General features: G+C 43.1%; 1 protein-coding gene across 1 annotated transcript in view; it reads left to right on the top strand.

The window, feature by feature from the left end:
• The window catches only part of LOC123486092, a 31,560-nt gene continuing 12,665 nt past the window's right edge, over window positions 1-18,895 (top strand). Inside the window, exons 1-4 of the mRNA XM_045217287.1 lie at window positions 1-332; window positions 733-863; window positions 1,063-1,237; window positions 11,361-11,488. Coding sequence (XP_045073222.1) covers window positions 74-332; window positions 733-863; window positions 1,063-1,237; window positions 11,361-11,488 — 693 coding nt within the window. The 5' untranslated portion in view covers window positions 1-73. The remainder of the gene's footprint in view (window positions 333-732; window positions 864-1,062; window positions 1,238-11,360; window positions 11,489-18,895) is intronic.

The raw sequence follows: 18,895 nt of genomic DNA, 5'->3' as shown, positions 1-18,895 counted from the left end.
TTTAATTCGCGTTGAGACAGGTCGTGGATGATAGATGTTATCTAGGTAACGCTAGCTAACTTAGCTGCTAACAATGGCTAACTGCATGGTTTTTCACACGCAAATAGCCTCCATTATGGAGGTGCTAGCGAATGCAGCCGTGGAAGAGATCTGTAAACTCGTAGACGACGACTATGCAGTGTTTCGTTTGGAAATAACTCAAAGCCAGAAAGAAAACAGGGGATTGCGGAAGAAACTACAGCTACTGGAACTGAAGACGGCACGAGAGCGCGCCCTTGCTAGTCGTCCCAGTAGTGTCAAACTCCTCGACCGATATAGAGGCTTGGCAAGAGGTACATTTTGATTTTGTTCAATGCGGGGGTTGGCGCCCCATTCCTCTCTGCGCATGTGTTCAGATGTGTTACCCAGAATTGGATCTTGTTCAGTGTTTTGGACAGTATGCAATACTTACCTTGATTACCTAGCCATTTTGCTATTTTTTTTATTTGACCTTTATTTGACCAGGCTTCTTGCACAAAGACAATCATATTCTAACCAGATTCATGATTTGCTGAATGTCCTATTGTCAAACTCAATTAAAATAATCTGATGCATGGAAAATAATCAATCAATAAATAGTATATCAAGAAGTTATAAGAAGTGTTACCTTACATCCTAGACAGTGTCTATAGTGTACAATATAGCATTGACAGTACCTAATTTAACCACCCCTTTCCCCAATCACTCTCTTAGGTGAAGGACATCTCACTCGAGGCCATAGAAGCTTTGTGAAGCCAGCAAGACATAACACGTGTAGAGATGACCAACCAATCACTGTTGATGAGGGGAGTGGAACCTCAACCGAGCATGCTATCGTGATAGAGGTTAGTGTCACAGTGTAACATTAGAAATTACAGTGCATCAAATGTGGCCCGTTTATTTCAGAAAGGCTCCCCTCAGCTATTAATTTGCTTACATGTACATCCTTATATATCTAACATATGGGAGTTTGTGGAAACTTCCCTGAGATATTGTTATCAAATTAAACTAATTTACCGGTAATAACCTCTCTTCTTGTGTCAGGATACAGAGGCTGCAGGTCCTGGGGTCAAGCTGGAGAGGTCTGAAGGAGAGGAGGACCCACAGCACAGTAGAGACATCCAGACTGAAGCAGCGGCTGGAGTGGCGCCCCCTGTTGCCACGGGAGGACCTCACCGCCACCATGCCCCAGCCCAGGACCCGACACAGCATCACGGAGGTCAGTGGAACGCCGAACGCCATCCTCAAGTCAGAGACAGACACCAAGACTTTAACTGTAACACAAAGGCTTTTACACACAGGATCTGACCACAGGTCAGACCCAGAGAGACTGGGGCTGGGGCGACTGGGCTGTCCTCCTACTCCCGGCTCAGAGTATTTACTTTGTGATAACCTGTGCTCAAGGGCGGTTCAAGTTAATTCCCATCGAGACTCAGGTGATGCGTTAGAGGCTGGCAGTGATCTGTCTTGTTCTTACGCTACAGAGATGGACCCTGGCAACATGCCCTTGGGTTTAGAGACACAGACTGATCTGTCTAGAGGGGGACTGGAACCAGTACAGTAGTAGTGTATACTCTGAAGGGTGCCTAGATAAGAAAGGCGAGGTTATAGTCGTTGATGAAGTGACTGTAAAAGTGGAGGGTGACGCTCCTCCCACATGGAATGTGGATGAGACTCACTTAGGAGAAGGACACTCACAAGGCAGAGATTTCTTAGATTACAGGGAAAGCTTAGAGACAAATCCAAATGACGTGACCCACTCCCCTTTACACACGCTCAGATATCGAGACCCAGTGTCCACGTTGATGGGGCCTTCCAATTCACATGGCCGCCGTCCTTTCGATCAGGTATTGAACTCAAACGACATGACTAGAACTCAGGCTCAGGGAGGGGGAGCAACATCAGGCAATAGTAAAGAAAAACGGTTCCTCTGCATGTTCTGTAACAAAGGCTTCAGCTGCCTCCAGAAGGTGGAGATCCACCAGAGGGTCCACACAGGGGTGAAACCCTTTAGCTGTACCCAGTGTCACATGCGCTTCACCCAGGCTGGTGACTTGAAGAGGCACCAGAGGGTCCACACAGGGGAGAAACCCTTCAGCTGTACCCAGTGTCAGATGCGCTTCTCCCACTCGTCCAGCCTGAAGAGGCACCAGAGGGTCCACACAAGGGGAAACCCTAAAGCTGCCCCCAGTGTAAGAAGAGATTCACCGACTAGAACCAGCTAAAGATGCACCTGAAGGTCCACATAGAAAGTAACCATTCCACGCGATAGCTTCGGACGTTTAGATCAAACCCTGCATTAAAGACAAAGATACATTTTCATTTTTGTCAGCAGAAAAGATCCACAGATGAATTTGGAATAACGAGAGTAACAGATTTCAGTGTTGAATATTCCTGTGTAGAATATTGCATCCAGACATTGTGTGATATATAAGGCATATATAAGCCTAAAAAGTATGTTACATATTGTGTTTGTACTGTAGCTATATGATGTTCACAAATGCCTATTTCATTACTTCCATTCAACTACTTTTTTATTTTCTCCAAAACACTTAATGAGAAAATGAATGCAGGTCATCAAGTTCATACAGATTGAGACTTTACATTTGAGTGATTTAGCAGGCACTCTTATCCAGAGCGAAGTACAGTTAATGTATTCATTTTAAGAAAGCTGGGTTAAACAACCACATAACACAGTCGTAGCAAGTACATTTTCCCTAAATAAAGTACTTATCAGCAAAGTCAGTGCTAGTAGGAAGATACATTCTTTTTGGCAGGGACTCTGCTGTTCTAGCTTCAGTGGGAAGCTGGTTCCATCATTGGGGGTGCTAGGACAGAGGAGAGCTTTGACTGGGCTGAGTGGGAGCTGACCCTCGTAGGGGGCGGGGACGGAGGCAAGCACCGTGGTCTTGTAGTGGATGCGAACTTCGACTGGAATCCAGTGGAGTGTGCGGAGTAGCGGGGTGACATGGGAGAACTTGGGAAGGTTGAACACTAGGCGGACTGCAGCGTTCTAGATAAGTTGCAGGGGTTTGATGGCACAAATGGGGAGCCCAGCCAACAGAGAGTTGCAGTAGTCTCGAACGGGAGATGACAACCGCCTGGATTGGGGGCCTGCTTCGCTTCCTGTGTGAGGACCATGAACCTTGGAGCGGGCAGGCCTTCCCGGAGGAAGAGCTGTTCCGTCTTGTCGAGGGTTGAGCTTGAGGTGGTGGGCTAACATCCAAGCTGAGATGTCTGTCAGGCACGCAGAGATACATATGTATGTGTGGTTTTCATATGGTGTATTTAACACTTGTTTATGTTTAATAAACACAATGGGACTTTTCATTCTAAGACTTTTATTGAGACTCTCTTTAGTATACATCACATCTGATCTCACTCTATTCGGCATACACATACTAAATATACCTACATACCCACACACTAACAAACACCTACTGTACACATAAATAGTTTAGTCAGGTTTGTCTGATGACTTGACTTATTTTTACCCACAACATCATATTTATGTCCACCATGATGGGTTTAACAACAATGAAGTCATTCTGTAATTACAGTAAGGACTCAAACATAGTGGGGATGGGTAAACACTCCGGGGGCCATATTTGCGAGACGTTAGAAACCGTTTAAATGTAAACAGTTACTGTCTCTGCACATTAGCCAATTAAAATCATTGATTTACTTGCATGTGATAGTAGGCTACATTGTAGCAGGTCCCATCAGATAACCTGCCACACGTTAGTCCTATGCTAACCTCACCAGATGACAGTGATTATTTCCTGGAACAAGTTCTGCATCAGCCAATTATAAATGTTGACGTAGATTGAGGTGAACAAACTACCATAAGAGCGACCTTAAAAAGTCAAGCACTCTCTATCATCCTACAGATGGCAGTAACAGTTTTAGTTATTTTAAAGAAGTTGATCACGAGTCCAAACTCAAAACCACGTTGGTGAGCATCCACACTAGAGGAAAGTATATCGTTTATCTTCTGTAGGGCCGGCCCTAGCCTTTTGGGGGGGCCCTAAGAATTTGGTTGGGGGCCCACCACCTCACGGCAAAACACTTTAGTGGTCCCCCTTTGAGGGCGGAGAGAGAATTTCAGGTTTAAAGTTCCTGCAATTCTACACATTTTGCCATGGGGTGTATGCCGCTTATGCCTTGGACCGGCCCTGTAGTCTACAGTACACCTGTAAATCAAATGATCAACGCATCCTATAAAAAAATCACTGTAAAACGGTTAAATCCTTGGATTGATGAGGAATTGAAAAATTGTATGGTTGAGAGGGATGAGGCAAAAGGTATGGCAAATAAGTCTGGCAGCCCAATCGATTGGCAAACGTCTGTAGTAGCTAACAGGGTGTAGTAACATCAGTCAGTGGTGTGTTTTCTGTTCTCTTTAGATAAACAGAGAGCTCTGGTGGTGTTTAACAAACCAGTCTGGCAAGCAGCGGTACAGTCCAAAAACTAAACCTCCTGAATGGTACCCTATCCCCTTTATAGCGCAATAGTTTTGACCCTATGGGGCACACTGACACCAATGGGCCCTTGTCAAACGTAGTGCACTAAAATAGGGATTATGGTGCCATTTTGACCACTAGCCTGAACATCTGCTCTGTTTCTACTGAGAACTGTCTAACTGGTGTTGTCTGTGTCCCAGATCTGTCTCTAGTAGCCTGGTCCCAGATCTCTCTCTAGTTGCCTGGTCCCAGATCTCTCTCTAGTTGCCTGGTCCCAGATCTCTCTAGTTGCCTGGTCCCAGATCTGTCTCTAGTTGCCTGGTCCCAGATCTGTCTCTAGTTGCCTGGTCCCAGATCTGTCTCTAGTTGCCTGGTCCCAGATCTGTCTCTAGTTGCCCTGGTCCCAGATCTGTCTCTAGTTGCCTGGTCCCAGATCTGTCTCTAGTTGCCTGGTCCCAGATCTGTCTCTAGTTGCCTGGTCCCAGATCTGTCTCTAGTTGCCTGGTCCCAGATCTGTCTCTAGTTGCCTGGTCCCGGTCTGTCTCTAGTAGCCTGGTCCCAGATCTGTCTGGATGGCCCAAACAGACTTTCTCTCAGGCTGTGTCTCTGTTTGTCTAGTTGTTGCACATCGTTTCCGTTCATTGCTCAAGCCAGCCTTGTGGCATTCTCTTACCTAATACCAAAATTGCAGGGTCTGGATTCACAAAAAACATTTCTTAAGGTTTTCAAAATCCAGACTCTAATGCATGGCTCACCTAGTCTCAACCTGCTTCCCCCAAACAGCAGTACAGGGGAAGGGGGGATAATGCACCAAATGTAACTATTGAACAGCCATGCATGTCCCCATCTGTAGCCTATTGGCTGTCTTGACTGAGTCTGCTTCTGGCACCAATAACATCCCTTCTCCTTCTATAGCAGCTCCTTTATTGGTCACTTAGCAGGATGTTACAGTTTAGCACCAGCTCTATGTCTAACTATCTATACCTTTCAGTGCCAATATGACAATTTGTAAGTCCGCTCTGGATAAGAGCGTCTACTAAATAACGAAAATGTAAATGTAAATGTGCTGCAAATTAAATCATGTGACTAAACTAAGTAAAAATAACTATACTATGAAACAAAAATAAATAATATAAAGAATGATAGTAAAAGCTTTGGAGAGCCTTAAATGACATTTTGGGAAAAAGGCAAACTCGGCTCCATCATTAATTGAATCAGATGGCTCATTCATTACAAAACCCACTGATATTGCCAACTACTGTAATAACTTTTTAATTGGCAAGATAAGCAAACTTTGGCATGACATGCCAGCAACAAACGCTGACACTAAATATCCAAGTATATCTGACCAAATTATGAAAGACAAGCATTGTACTTTTGAATTCCGTAAAAGGAAGAGGTGAAAAAATTATTGTTGTCTATCAACAATGACAAGCCACCGGGGTCTGACAATCTGGATGGAAAATTACTGAGGATAATAGCGGACGATATTGCCACTCCAATTTGCCATATCTTCACTTTAAGCCTAGTAAAGTGTGTGCCCTCAGGCCTGGAGCAAAGCAAAAGTTCCGCTACCCAAGAATAGTAAGAGCCCCCTTTACTGGTTCAAATAGCCGACCAATCAGCCTGTTACCAACCCTTAGTAAACTCTGGAAAAAATGGTGTTTCACCAGATACAATGCTAATTTACAGTAAACAAATTGACAACAGACTTTCAACATGCTTATAGGGAAGGACATTCAACAAGTACAGCACTTACACAAATTGATGATTGGCTGAGAGAAATTGATGTAAAAAGATTGTGGGGACTGTTTTGTTACACTTCAGTGTCGTTTTTGACATTATTGATCATAGTCTGCTGCTGGAAAAAAGTATGTTTTATGGCTTTACACCCTGCTTTATACGTTTTAAAAATGTATGCACACATGACTGTAAGTCAGCTTTGGATAAAAGGCGTCTGCTAAATGGCATATTATTATTATTATATTATTATTATATTGTGGATAAAGAGTTACTTGTATAACAGAACACAGAGGGTGTTATTTAATGGAAGCATCTCCAACATAATCCAGGTAGAATCAGGAATTCTCCAGGGTAGCTGTTTTAGGCCCCTTACCTTTTTAAATCTTTACTAACCGACATGCCACTGGCTTTGAGTAAAGCCAGTGTGTCTATGTATGCGGATGACTCAACACTATACACGTCAGCTACAACAGCAACTGAAATGACTGCAACACATAACAAAGAGCTGCAATTGTTTCAGAATGGGTGGCAAGGAATAAGTTAGTACTAAATATTTCAAAAATTAAAAGCATTGTATTTGGGACAAATCATACCCCTAAAACCCCTCAACTACATCTCGTAATGAATAATGTGGAAATTGAGCAAGTTGAGGGGTGACTACACTGCTTGGAGTAACCCTGGATTGTAAACTGTCATGGTCAAAACATATTGATACAACAGTAGCTAAAGTCTGTCCATAATAAAGTGCTGCTCTGCCTTCTTAACAACACTAGCAACAAGGCAGGTTCTACAGGCCTAATTTTGTCGCACCTAGACTACTGTTCAGTAGTGTGGTCAGTGCCACAAAGAGGTACTGCAATTGGCTCAGAACAGGACAGCACTGGCTGGCCCTTAAAAGTACACGGAGAGCTAACACTAATGATATGCATGTCAATCTCTCATGGCTCAAAGTGGAAGAGAGATTGATGTCATCACTACTTGTTTTTGTAGGAAGTGTTGACAAGCTGAATGTACCGAGCTGTCTGTTTAAACTACTAGCACACAGCTCGGACACCCATGCATACCCCACAAGACATGCCACCAGAGGTCTCTTCACAATCCCCAAGTCCAGAACAGACTATGGGAGGCGCACAGTACTACATAGAGCCAAGACTACATGGAACTCTATTCCACATCAGGTAACTGATGCAAGCAGTAGAATCAGATTTTTTAAAACAGGTAAAAATACACCTAATGGAACAGCGGGGACTGTGAAGAGACACACACAAAGGTACCGACACATGCATACATTGTAATATTGTTGTATGGTGGTATTATACATTTTGTATTGTAGATATGTAGTGGTGTAATAATGTTATATGATGTACTGTTTTATCTTTTGTTTTATATGTAATGTAAGTGCTTTAATGTGTTGGACCCCAGGAAGAGTAGCTGCCAAGGCAGCAGCTAATGGGGATCCCTAATAAATACAAATACAAATACAAATAAGGTGGTAAGACAAGACCATTCAGTGCTTTCAGGGGTGTGTTCATAGTCATAGTGACAACTGACAGTAAGAAGCTAAATATTAGCTAGATATTAGACCTACACTAATTGTGGTAGTGTGTTGTGAGGGAGAAATGCAGGCAAAACCTTGTAAATGAAGATTACCAATACATTTTATGAGTAGCTTCTTGTTGCAGTCCCTCTTGCTGACGAGCACACAGGCTACTGGCACTGCTACATAAATAATCGTTGCTACTATACGCTATATTACATAACATTGTAGGCTACATTTACATGTACAATGTTTTAGATGTATTTTTATAGTCATCTTCTTTGTCACGATATGCATTATTTGAGTCGAGGGCCCACAGTGGAGCGCTTTTGTCGTCAAATGAAATCCTTGCCTCGAAGGGATTAGAACTCGCGGCAAATCGTACTTGCCGTCTCTGGGCTTACTGCCTTAGTGGATCACACCACCAATAGTGATGGCAGTAAGGGTAAAATTACAACTATTTGACAAGACTACGAGCGTCTTCGACTTAAAAAAAAATGATGTATGAATATAAACTTACATGTTGTATAATCCCTCCTGCATCTTTATTGCTCAACATTGTCTAACATTATAATCCTCCTGGCATCTTTATTGCTCAACATTGTCTAACATTAGTACTATTAGCTAGTAGCCTAGTCAAGGATGCATCAATGCAATATTGGCACACAATATTTTGTTACAGACCAACGGAACAAAAGGCAACCTTAATTTTGGTTTAAAATATCCCTCTGGTTTGGCCAGGGTTGACCTAATTTGGAGAAATACTATTTGTTGGTGGATATAAAGTCTAAGATCTTTGATAGGCTGATGTGAATTTTGTTCCAGGAAATAATCAGTCATCTGGGTGAAGTTAGCATGGGGCTAACGTGTGCCAGGTTATCTGATGGGACCAGCTACAATGCAGCATTCTATCACGTGCAAGTAAATTGACGATTTTAATTGGCTGATGCATATTTTGTGACAGAGCAACTGTTTGAATTTAAACTGTTTCTAATGTTCACAAGTATGGCCCATCCATCTTTAAAGTGTGTTTATTATCTGTGTGTACGTACCTCGGGGAGTGTATGTCTGTGTAATCTGTATCACCTGTCTCTTCCAGGAGGAGGAGGGTCCAGAGGTGCTGCTGGTGAAGGAGGAGGGGTGTGAGGAGGGTCTGGGGAACCCTGAGGGGACCATGGTCATGGAGGACAACCAGACTACACCTCCTCCTGAGGAACCAGCTGAGCAGAACAGGACCACACACAGTCTCAGTGAGGTGAGCCCACTGAAATACTGTCTGAATGGTATTAGGTCAGGTCCCGTATCACCAAAGCCTCTCGGAGTAGGAGTGCTGATCTAGGATCAGTTCATCCTTTTAGATCATAATGAATAAGATTATATGGAAAGATCCCTAGATCAGCACTCCTACGCTGAGGCTTTGTGGATACGGGCCCAGGTCTTGATTAATTTTGTCTTTAATTAAGTGTGCCGGGACCATGTCTTTGAATTATCAAACCATTAAAGAGTGTCAAGTAATCTATAAATAAATAACACGTTTGCATAGTACTCTAGCAATCCCTCATTGCCCAATCAGAATTCTTGATCCAACATTGTCACGAAAATTTCTATCTCTAATTAATCAAACTTAATCCTTTGAATAATTCCCAGAGGGCTGTAAGGCTCTGGTTTAATCATGAATTAAACGAAGGTCCGCAACCAACAAGAATGATCTGTATGTTTTAATCATGGAGAGCTCTGCCACAAAAAATACATATACAGCCTTTATACCCCTGACACACAAAGGCACTTTGCTCCGCCTCACCTTTAAACAGCTTCTCAGTCCCCTTCACCCTGGAATGCTTTCTCAGCAGTTTCTAACCTCCTCCCCCTCTGTTAGTGGGTTGACACTACATTATATACTCTAACACCGTTCACACATTTATACTGTATTTGGGGTGAAATCCTTTAATCATTATTCTTAAAATACAAAATTAATCTATCAAACATCCTCTCCTCCATCTCTACAAGTCAGTAGACATGGAGGATGGGAAGCCTGATCTGCTTCTGGTCAAAGAGGAGACAATAGAAGATGGACCAGAGAGCATTGATCTGCTGAGTGGACTAAAGATGGGGGAGCAAGGTTAGGGAGAAATACATACAGCCTAGCATACAGTAATAAACTCAGCAAAAAAAAAACGATCCCTTTTTCAGGACCCTGTCTTTCAAAGATAATTCTTAAAAATCCAAATAACTTCACAGATCTTCATTGTAAAGGTTTAAACACTGTTTCCCATGCTTGTTCAATGCAACCATAAACAATTAATGAACATGCACCTATGGAACGGTCGGTAAGACACTAACAGCTTACAGGACGGTAGGCAATTAAGGTCACAGTTATGAAAACTTAGGACACTAAAGAGGCCTTTCTACTGACTCTGAAAAACACCAAAAAGAAAGATGCCCAGGGTCCCTGCTCATCTGCGTGAACGTGCCTTAGGCATGCTTTAAGGAGGCATGAGGACTGCAGATGCCAGCCAGGGCAATAAATTGCAATGTCCTGTTGCTCACTGTAAGACGCCTAAGACAGCGCTACAGGAGACAGGACGGACAGCTTCGATCGTCCTCGCAGTGGCAGACCACATGTAACAACACCTGCACAGGTGATCGGTACATCCGAACAAAAATGCTCTTCACTGACGAAGTCGCGGTTTTGTCTCACCAGGGGTGGATTATTCGGATTTACGTTTATCGTCGAAGGAATGAGCGTTACACCGAGGCCTGTACTCTGGAGTGGGATCGATTTGGAGGTGGAGGGTCCGTCATGGTCTGGGGTGGTGTGTTACACGCATCATCGGACTGAGCTTGTTGTCATTGCAGGTAATCTCAACGCTGTGCGTTACAGGGAAGACCTCCTCCTCCCTCATGTGGTACCCTTCCTGCAGGCTCATCCTGACATGACCCTCCAGCATGACAATGCCACCAGCCATATGGCTCGTTCTGTGCGCGATTTCCTGCAAGAAAGGAATGTCAGTGTTCTGCCATAGCCAGCGAAGAGCCCGGATCTCAATCCCATTGAGCACATCTGGGACCTGTTGGATCGGAGGGTGAGGGCTAGGGCCATTCCCCTCCAGAAATGTCTGGGAACTTGGGGTAACATCTCACAGCAACAACTGGAAATCTGGTGCGTCCAGAGAGGAGAGATGCACTGCAGTACTTAATGGAAGCAGCTTCCACACCAGATACCCCGACTGTTTACTTTTGATTTTGACCCCCCTTTGTTCAGGGACACATTATTCCATTTATGTTAGTCACATGTCTGTGGAAGTTGTTCAGTTTATGATCTCAGTTGTTGACTCTTGTTATGTTCATACAAATATTTACACATGTTAAGTTTGCTGAAAATAAACGCAGTTGACAGTGAGACGTTTCTTTTTTGCTGAGTTTACATCTTCAGGAATAGTGATCCTCTTTTTCTTCATTCATTAAATCAAATCAATACAACTTATGTTTACATACAAAAACACACATTATAATGTATGAACTTGACAAAAAAAAACTCCATATGTAGAGTTTTCTCTGCCATGTTTGTAAAGTCTATTTTATGTAACCTCTTCCTGCAGGTGGTTGGCTGGAGGCTGTAAAGAGGAGACTGAGGCGGCCATCTTGGATTCCCAGACCCAGACGGGTGCAGGCAAGGGCCCAGGGCAATGTCGCCGAGCAGGCCAGGACCAGAGGTGACATAGTGGAGGTCAGTGGATGGGACAGCGTGCTTCCACAGTTATCTGGCAGAAACAGAAACAGACAGTTGAACACAAAACAACAACTTGAACTTAGTCTCCATGACAACAGATTGGCTGAGACCAGGGCGAGGCGTAGATTTGGTTTGCGGTACGGGAGGTGTCCGTTATCCGGCGAGAACAGACACGAGACTCTGCTAAAGTGATGCTCCGTCCTGCTCCTATAGTTGTGATTCAGAGAGACTGATGGCGCCTCAGGTTAACCCCCTAACAGCTGCTGCCTTTGTCTGCCTCTCTATAGGATCTATCAACCTGGAACATGGACCCTGTGACAACACAGACACTCCCTGGCCTTCGTCCTCCTCCGGCTCTCATTATGTTTAACCAAGACCTCAGACAATACCAGTGCCTCAACAGTAAAATGGCAACACAAGCCCATTGACAAATGACAGTGGTAGTGACGCTATCAGTAGATCTGGTGGCAAAAATAGCGCTCCAAAATGTTCATCTGTTCTGTGGGAAAGCCTTCCGTTTCCCGCAAACAGATGGAGATCCTGACCAGAGAATGCACACAGGGGAGAAACCATTCGTGCCACCTGTGCGGGGCCAGTTTTCTACAATCATCCAACCTGAAGAGGCACAGAGGGTCCACACAGGGAGAAACCCTTCAAGCTGTCCCCAGTGTGAGAAGAGGTTCTCCGCCCAGCATGGCGATTTGAAGATACACCTGAAGGTCCCACCGCGTAGAGAGGCCGCTCACCTGTATGCGCAACAGGAAAAGGTTCTGTAGAGTGGAGCTTTCACCTCAGTATACACCAGCAGAAAATGCACGCACCACGAATATGTATACCCACTGGGTACACCACCGTCATTTCAACATGGAGAATTGGGTAATATTTGGTAGAAACGTCGGTCAATGAGATTCCAACCTAATTTTTACCCACTCAAAAAAAGATAGCCAAAAGTTTGTTGAATTTCCCAATGTGTTATCACTGCACTTTCAACCATTTAAAAGCACACTAACGTTTAAATGGGAATACATTGTCAGATATTTTGTTTATTTATACAATAACTTAATGTGTTAGTGACTGTGATTGATCTAATAGCACAACCAAATGAGCTGGATTTTCTGAGAATTTAAGATGTTGCACCTGCGTTCAGCAGGTGTGCAATATCCTAAGGTGTCAATAATTGGTGAACAGTTTGTTTTTATTAAGACAGTACACCACCTGTTTCTTTCCCTGTGGCTCACCATTTAAAGCTAGTTAAGGAGGGAAATGATGCCTTTGCTAGCCTGAATGGAGGGATGCTTTATGCGCAGACCGGTCCACGGGGGAAACAAGTGTTATTACCGGGAATGCACATAAATCCTAGACGATAGTGCAGATCTCGGCCACTATCGGCTTCTGCTTTGTCCTATAGTGGTGCACTATTACTCTTGAGCTGTGCTGTTGATCTCATAAAACAACTTCTTTAACTTGATTGGTGATGACTATTTAGATATTTATTTTAGCAACCTAGATGTTGTTTAGTAATAAGGCATGAGAACCCGGGATTATCGTGTAATAATTTTATGCCCAAGGCACCAAGGGCTGGGGAAACAGCCCTTAGGAGAGAGTTATCACACAATAATTCCCAGGTTCTCATGCCTTATTTATTTTATAAAGTTTGCCAACATATATATATTATAATTTTTTAAATAGAAACTAAATCAAATCAAATAATGCACTTTAAATATTTGATTTAATCTTATTCTTCTTTTATTCTTGGTTGATGTGAATCCAACATATTTAATATTAACTTATAGATTCCATTTGAAAACAACCAAACCTTGAAAAACTCTAGGCCTATATGTATTGTCTATTTTTAGTTGAACCCAGGTTGAATTGAAACAATAGTGTTGATATTTCTGGAAATGCTATATGGCCTAAATAGTATCATTGATGAAGTATGGTCACCATTTCATTTTGCTCTGTTAAAACTATCTTGCTTTAGAATTGACCCGATAGCAACAGTGAATCTATTAAGTGGACATTTCTCAGCAATCATTCTTACGATAGCACATTGGTAATAGTCAGTGACGAATTATCAAAGTTAAGCAGGGCTTGTATATAGATCAACTCCACAGCAGGAGGTGCTGCACAGCATGTTGTTTTTCCTGATAGTGGATATTACGTTGAAGATGACGTTGTTTCAAAAGGTCAAAATAAAAACAATTATACGTTGCCACTTTTTTCTAATCCAATGTATTTTCCATTAGATTCCACGTCACAATATGTTGACAAATTACGTTTGAAACAACGTTGATTCGTAAGTTTGTGCCCGGTGGGTAGTGGGACTTAATATAGTACTAGTTTGTTTTTGTAGTTCATTCTGTTGGTATTGGATGTGGAGGGAACTGGGTGAGGTGAACTGAGGAAAGAATGAGTATGATGAGGCAAAGTAGATGATATGGTGATGTTATCTGTAAAAATGCTTCACTGATGAAAAGTGACACATTATCCCTTTAGGTTGATATTTCGGCGTTTTAGATCCTTCATAGTGCCTTAATTCATGTTTCTATGTGACATGAAGCTGTGTGTAATGTAATGTTGAACCTTTCCAAAGTATTCTAAACTTCATTTTTATCAAAGCGTAGGTACCAGATTTACAGAAAAGGTCAAGTGTTACCAAAGTTATTCTACTTGTCACATCAAATAAAATTGTAACCTGCCACATGCGCCGAATACAACAGGTATAGACCTTTACAGTGAAACCTTACTTACAAGCCCTTAAACCAACAATACAGTTAAGAAAAATAAGTCTTAAGTAAAAAATAGATAAGTTAAAAAATATGCAGTGGGGAAAAAAGTATTTAGTCAGCCACCAATTGTGCAAGTTCCCTCCCACTTAAAAGATGAGAGGGCCTGTCATTTTCATCATAGGTACACGTCAACTATGACAGACCAAATTAGAAAAAAAATTCCAGAAAATCAGCATTGTAGGATTTTTAATGAATTTATTGGCATATGATGTTGGAAAATAAGTATTTGGTCAATAACAAAAAGTTTCACAATACTTTTTATACATGGCAGACACGGTCTAAAAACGTTTTCGTGTAATTCACAAGCGTTTTCACACACTGTGTGCTGGTATTTTGGCCCATTCCTCCATGCCAGATCTCCTCTAGAGCAGTGATATTTTGGGGCTGTCGCTAGGCTTCAACACAGACTTTCAACTCCCTCCCAAAGATTTCTATGGGGGTTGAGAATCTGGAGACTGGCTAGACCCTCCAGCGATTTCCGAAATGTACTTCTTACCGAGCCCTCCTCCAAGCGCGTGTGTTTGGGATCATTGTCATGCTAAAGACCCAGCCACGTTTCATCGTCAATGCCCTTGCTGATGGAAAGGAGGGTTTCACTCAAAATCTTCACTGATGCATGGCCCCATTCATTCCTCTTTTCCTTCTTACACGGATCATGTCGTCCTGAATCCCTTTGCAGGCGAGACCCAAAGCATGATGTTTTCCTAACCCCCCATGCTTCAGAGTAGGTATGGTGTTCTTTGGATGCAACCTCAGCATTCTTTGTCCTCCAAACATGACTTGAAGTTGAGTTTTTACCAAAAAGTTATATTTTGGTTTCATCTGATCATATGACTTGTCTCCCAATCCTCTTCTGGATCATCCAAATGCACTTCAGACGGGCCTGGACATGCTGGCTTAAGCAGGGGGACACGTCTCCACTCTAGGATTTGAGTCCCTGGCGGCGTAGTGTGTTACTGATGGTTGGCTTTGTTACTTTGGTCCCAGCTCTCAGCTTGAGGTCATTCGGTCCCCCGTGTGGTTCTTGGGATTTTCTCACCGTTCTTGTGATCATTTTGACCCCACGGGGTGAGATCTTCATGGAGCCCCAGATCGAGGGAGATTATCAGTGGTCTTGTATCTTCCATTTCCTAATAATTGCTCCCACAGTTGATTTCTTCAAACCAAGCTGCTTACCTGTTGCAGAGATTCAGTCTTCCCAGCCTGGTGCAGGTCTCAATTTTGTTTTTGGTGTCCTTTGAAAGCTCTTTGGTCTTGGGCCATCTGTGGTTTGGAGTGTGACTGTTTGAGGTTGTGGACAGGTGTCTTTATACTGATAACAAGTTCAAACAGGTGCCATTAACCACAGGTAAAGTGGAGGACAGAGGAGCCTCTTAAAGAAGAAGTTACGGTCTGAGAGCCAGAAATCTTGCTTGTTTTGTAGGTGACCAAATACTTATTTTCCACCATAATTTGCAAATAAATTCATTAAAAAATCTACAATGGGATTTTCTGGATTTTTTTTCTCAATTTGTCATGTCATAGTTGACGTGTACCTATGATGAAAATTACAGGCCTCATCTTTTTAAGTGGGAGAACTTGCACAATGTGGTGGCTGACTAAATACTTTTTTTGCCCCACTGTATATATAGGGAAAGAGCAGCAGTAAAATAAAATAACAGTAGGGAGGCTATAGTACAGGGGGTACCAGTAAGAGTCAATGTGCGGGGGCACAGGTTAGTCGAGGTATGATATGTACATGTGGGTAGAGTTAAAGTGACTGCATAGATAATAAACAGAGGAGTAGCAGCAGCTTATCGTTTGTACAATAAAAATGATTTAATGCCATTTTGTTTAGATTAAATACTAAATTGACTCACTGACTAACTTGGTTATTTTGCTATCATTGCCAGAGACTGTTTGTCCTTTTTATATATACAGTGGGGGAAAAAAGCATTTAGTCAGCCACCAATTGGCCTGAAGTTCTCCCACTTAAAAAAGATGAGAGGCCTGTAATTTTCATCATAGGTACACGTCAACTATGACAGAAAATTGAGAGAAAAAATTCCAGAAAATCACATTGTAGGATTTTTAATGAATTTATTTGCAAATTATGGTGGAAAATTAGTATTTGGTCACCTACAAACAAGCAAGATTTCTGGCTCTCACAGACCTGAACTTCTTCTTCTAAGAGGCTCCTCTGTCCTCCACTCGTTACCTGGGTATTAATGGCACCTGTTTGAACTTTGTTATCAGTATAAAAGACACCTGTCCACAACCTCAAACAGTCACACTCCAAACTCCTACTATGGCCAAGACCAAAGAGCTGTCAAAGGACACCAGAAACAAAATCGCAGACCTGCACCAGGCTGGGAAGACTGAATCTGCAATAGGTAAGCAGCTTGGTTTGAAGAAATGAACTGTGGGAGCAATTATTAGAAATGGAAGACATACAAGACCACTGATAATCTCCCTCGAATCTGGAGCTCCATACAAGATCTCACCCCCGTGGGGCAAAATGATCACAAGAACAGGTGAGCAAAAATCCCAGAACCACACGGGGGGACCTAGTGAATGACCTGCAGAGAGCTGGGACCAAAGTAACAAAGCCTACCATCAGTAACACACTACGCCCAGGGGACTCAAATCCTGCAGTGCAAGACATTGTCCCTGCTTAAGCCAGTACATGTCCAGGCCCGTCTGAAGTTTGCTAGAGTGCACATTTGGATGATCCAGAAGAGGATTGGGAGAATGTCGTATTCAGGGATGAAACCAAAATAGAACTTTTGGTAAAAATTCAACTCAATCGTGTTTGGAGGACTAAGAATGCTGAGTTGTATCCAAAGAACACCATACCTACTGTGAAGCATGGGGGTGGAAACATCATGCTTTGGGCTGTTTTTTCTGCAAAGGGACCAGGACGGACTGATCCGCAGTGTAAAGGAAAGAATGAATAGGGCCATGTATCGTGAGATTTTGAGTGAAAACCTCCTTCCATCAGCAAGGGCATTGAAGATGAAATGTGTGGGTCTTTTCAGCATGACAATGATCCCAAACACACCCGACTGGCAACGGAAGGAGTGGCTTCTGGAAGAAGCATTTCAAGGTCCTGGAGTGGCCTAGCCAGTCTCCAGATCTCACACCCCCATAGAAAATCTTTGGAGGGGAGTTGAAAGTCCGTGTTGCTCAGCGACAGCCCCAAAAATATCACTGCTCTAGAGGAGATCTGCATGGAAGAATGGGCCAAAATACCAGCAACAGTGTGTGAAAACCTTGTGAAGACTTACAGAAAACGTTTGACCTGTGTCATTGCCAACAAAGGGTATATAACAAGTATTGAGAAACTTTTGTCAATTTTCTGTCCTGGGAGTTGTCGTGTACCTATGATATTACAGGCTTCTCTCATCTTTTTAAGTGGGAGAACTTGCACAATTGGTGGCTGACGACTAAATACTTTTTTCCCCCACTGTATATATATATATATATATATATATAAACTCCAAAAAGCTCCATATTGTTAGGTTCTTGAATCACAGTGTTAGAATTAGGCTTGACTGTGGTTAACATTTTATAATATCATGTCATGTTTCGGTGAGAACAGCAAAGAGTTTCCTATATAAACCTTTATATGCTCTTTCGAACAATCTTTGTTTGCAGTCTGCAGTCCATGAAGACCTGCTGATATCCGGTGTCACTGGCGGGAGAGATTGGACCTATAGAAGCAGCTGGTCACAAACCCTGGCCCCGGCACAGGACCATGGATCAGAGCCTTCCACAACCACTACACAGAACACAACAGTGGGACTGGTGGACTGAACAACCTCCGTCCTGGTGGTCATCAGAGAGACAGAGGCTCCAGTCAGGGATCAAGTCTGCAGCCCAGACCCTTCTCTTCACAGTCTCAGTGCAAGGATGAAGCAGGGCCTGGGGCTGATAGCGATAGACCCTCCTGTTCCTATGGATACAAAACACCACAGTATCCATGATGAACAGAGCAGGTCACACGCGGCTTCACCTTCACAGAGAGTGGTGGAGACCCTTGGTGGCAATCTATCAGCAAGTCTGCCTCTTTCTCCCTTCAGGGTCTCATCTAATGCCTAGTGACTGGGTTCATAGGAAGACCTGGGTCTAGCCTTTCTCAGTTATCTCATGGTTACCCCACCAATACAGACAGGGTCATGATGGGCGTTCACCACGAGAGGTACCTAGCCTATAACACAGCACACAATCCCAACAACACCCAAACAATGGCTAGAGGTCAAGGAGGGAGCTCAAAGACTAACCACCTGAGGGGTGGTTGGCTCCTGCTTCTACCTCCTCTGGTGTCATTGCGTCACAATGTGGGAAGTTGAGCATTAGGACTGACGCCGACAAATGCCATACGCCTGCCCCACGTGTGGGAAGTGCCGGCTCATGCGAACTATGTGAAGACCATCAAACCGTTCACACCAAGGACAAGCCCTTCAAGTGCAAACTATGTTACAAGAGCTTCTCCTTCCTGACTAGCCTTATCAGACATAGGAGTGTCCACAATGGGGGGAGAAATCATAGCAGTGTGGCTTGAGATGTACGCAGGGGATTTCTGGGAACTATTCTTTAGCTAAAATATTATAGTTATCATGTCTAGTGTTTTGGG

This window comes from Coregonus clupeaformis, unplaced genomic scaffold, assembly GCF_020615455.1.
Source record: "Coregonus clupeaformis isolate EN_2021a unplaced genomic scaffold, ASM2061545v1 scaf0997, whole genome shotgun sequence".
NCBI classification, from domain to species: domain Eukaryota; kingdom Metazoa; phylum Chordata; class Actinopteri; order Salmoniformes; family Salmonidae; genus Coregonus; species Coregonus clupeaformis.
The sequence above is the reverse complement of the archived record's forward strand: the minus strand, read 5'-3'. Positions and strand labels throughout refer to the sequence as shown.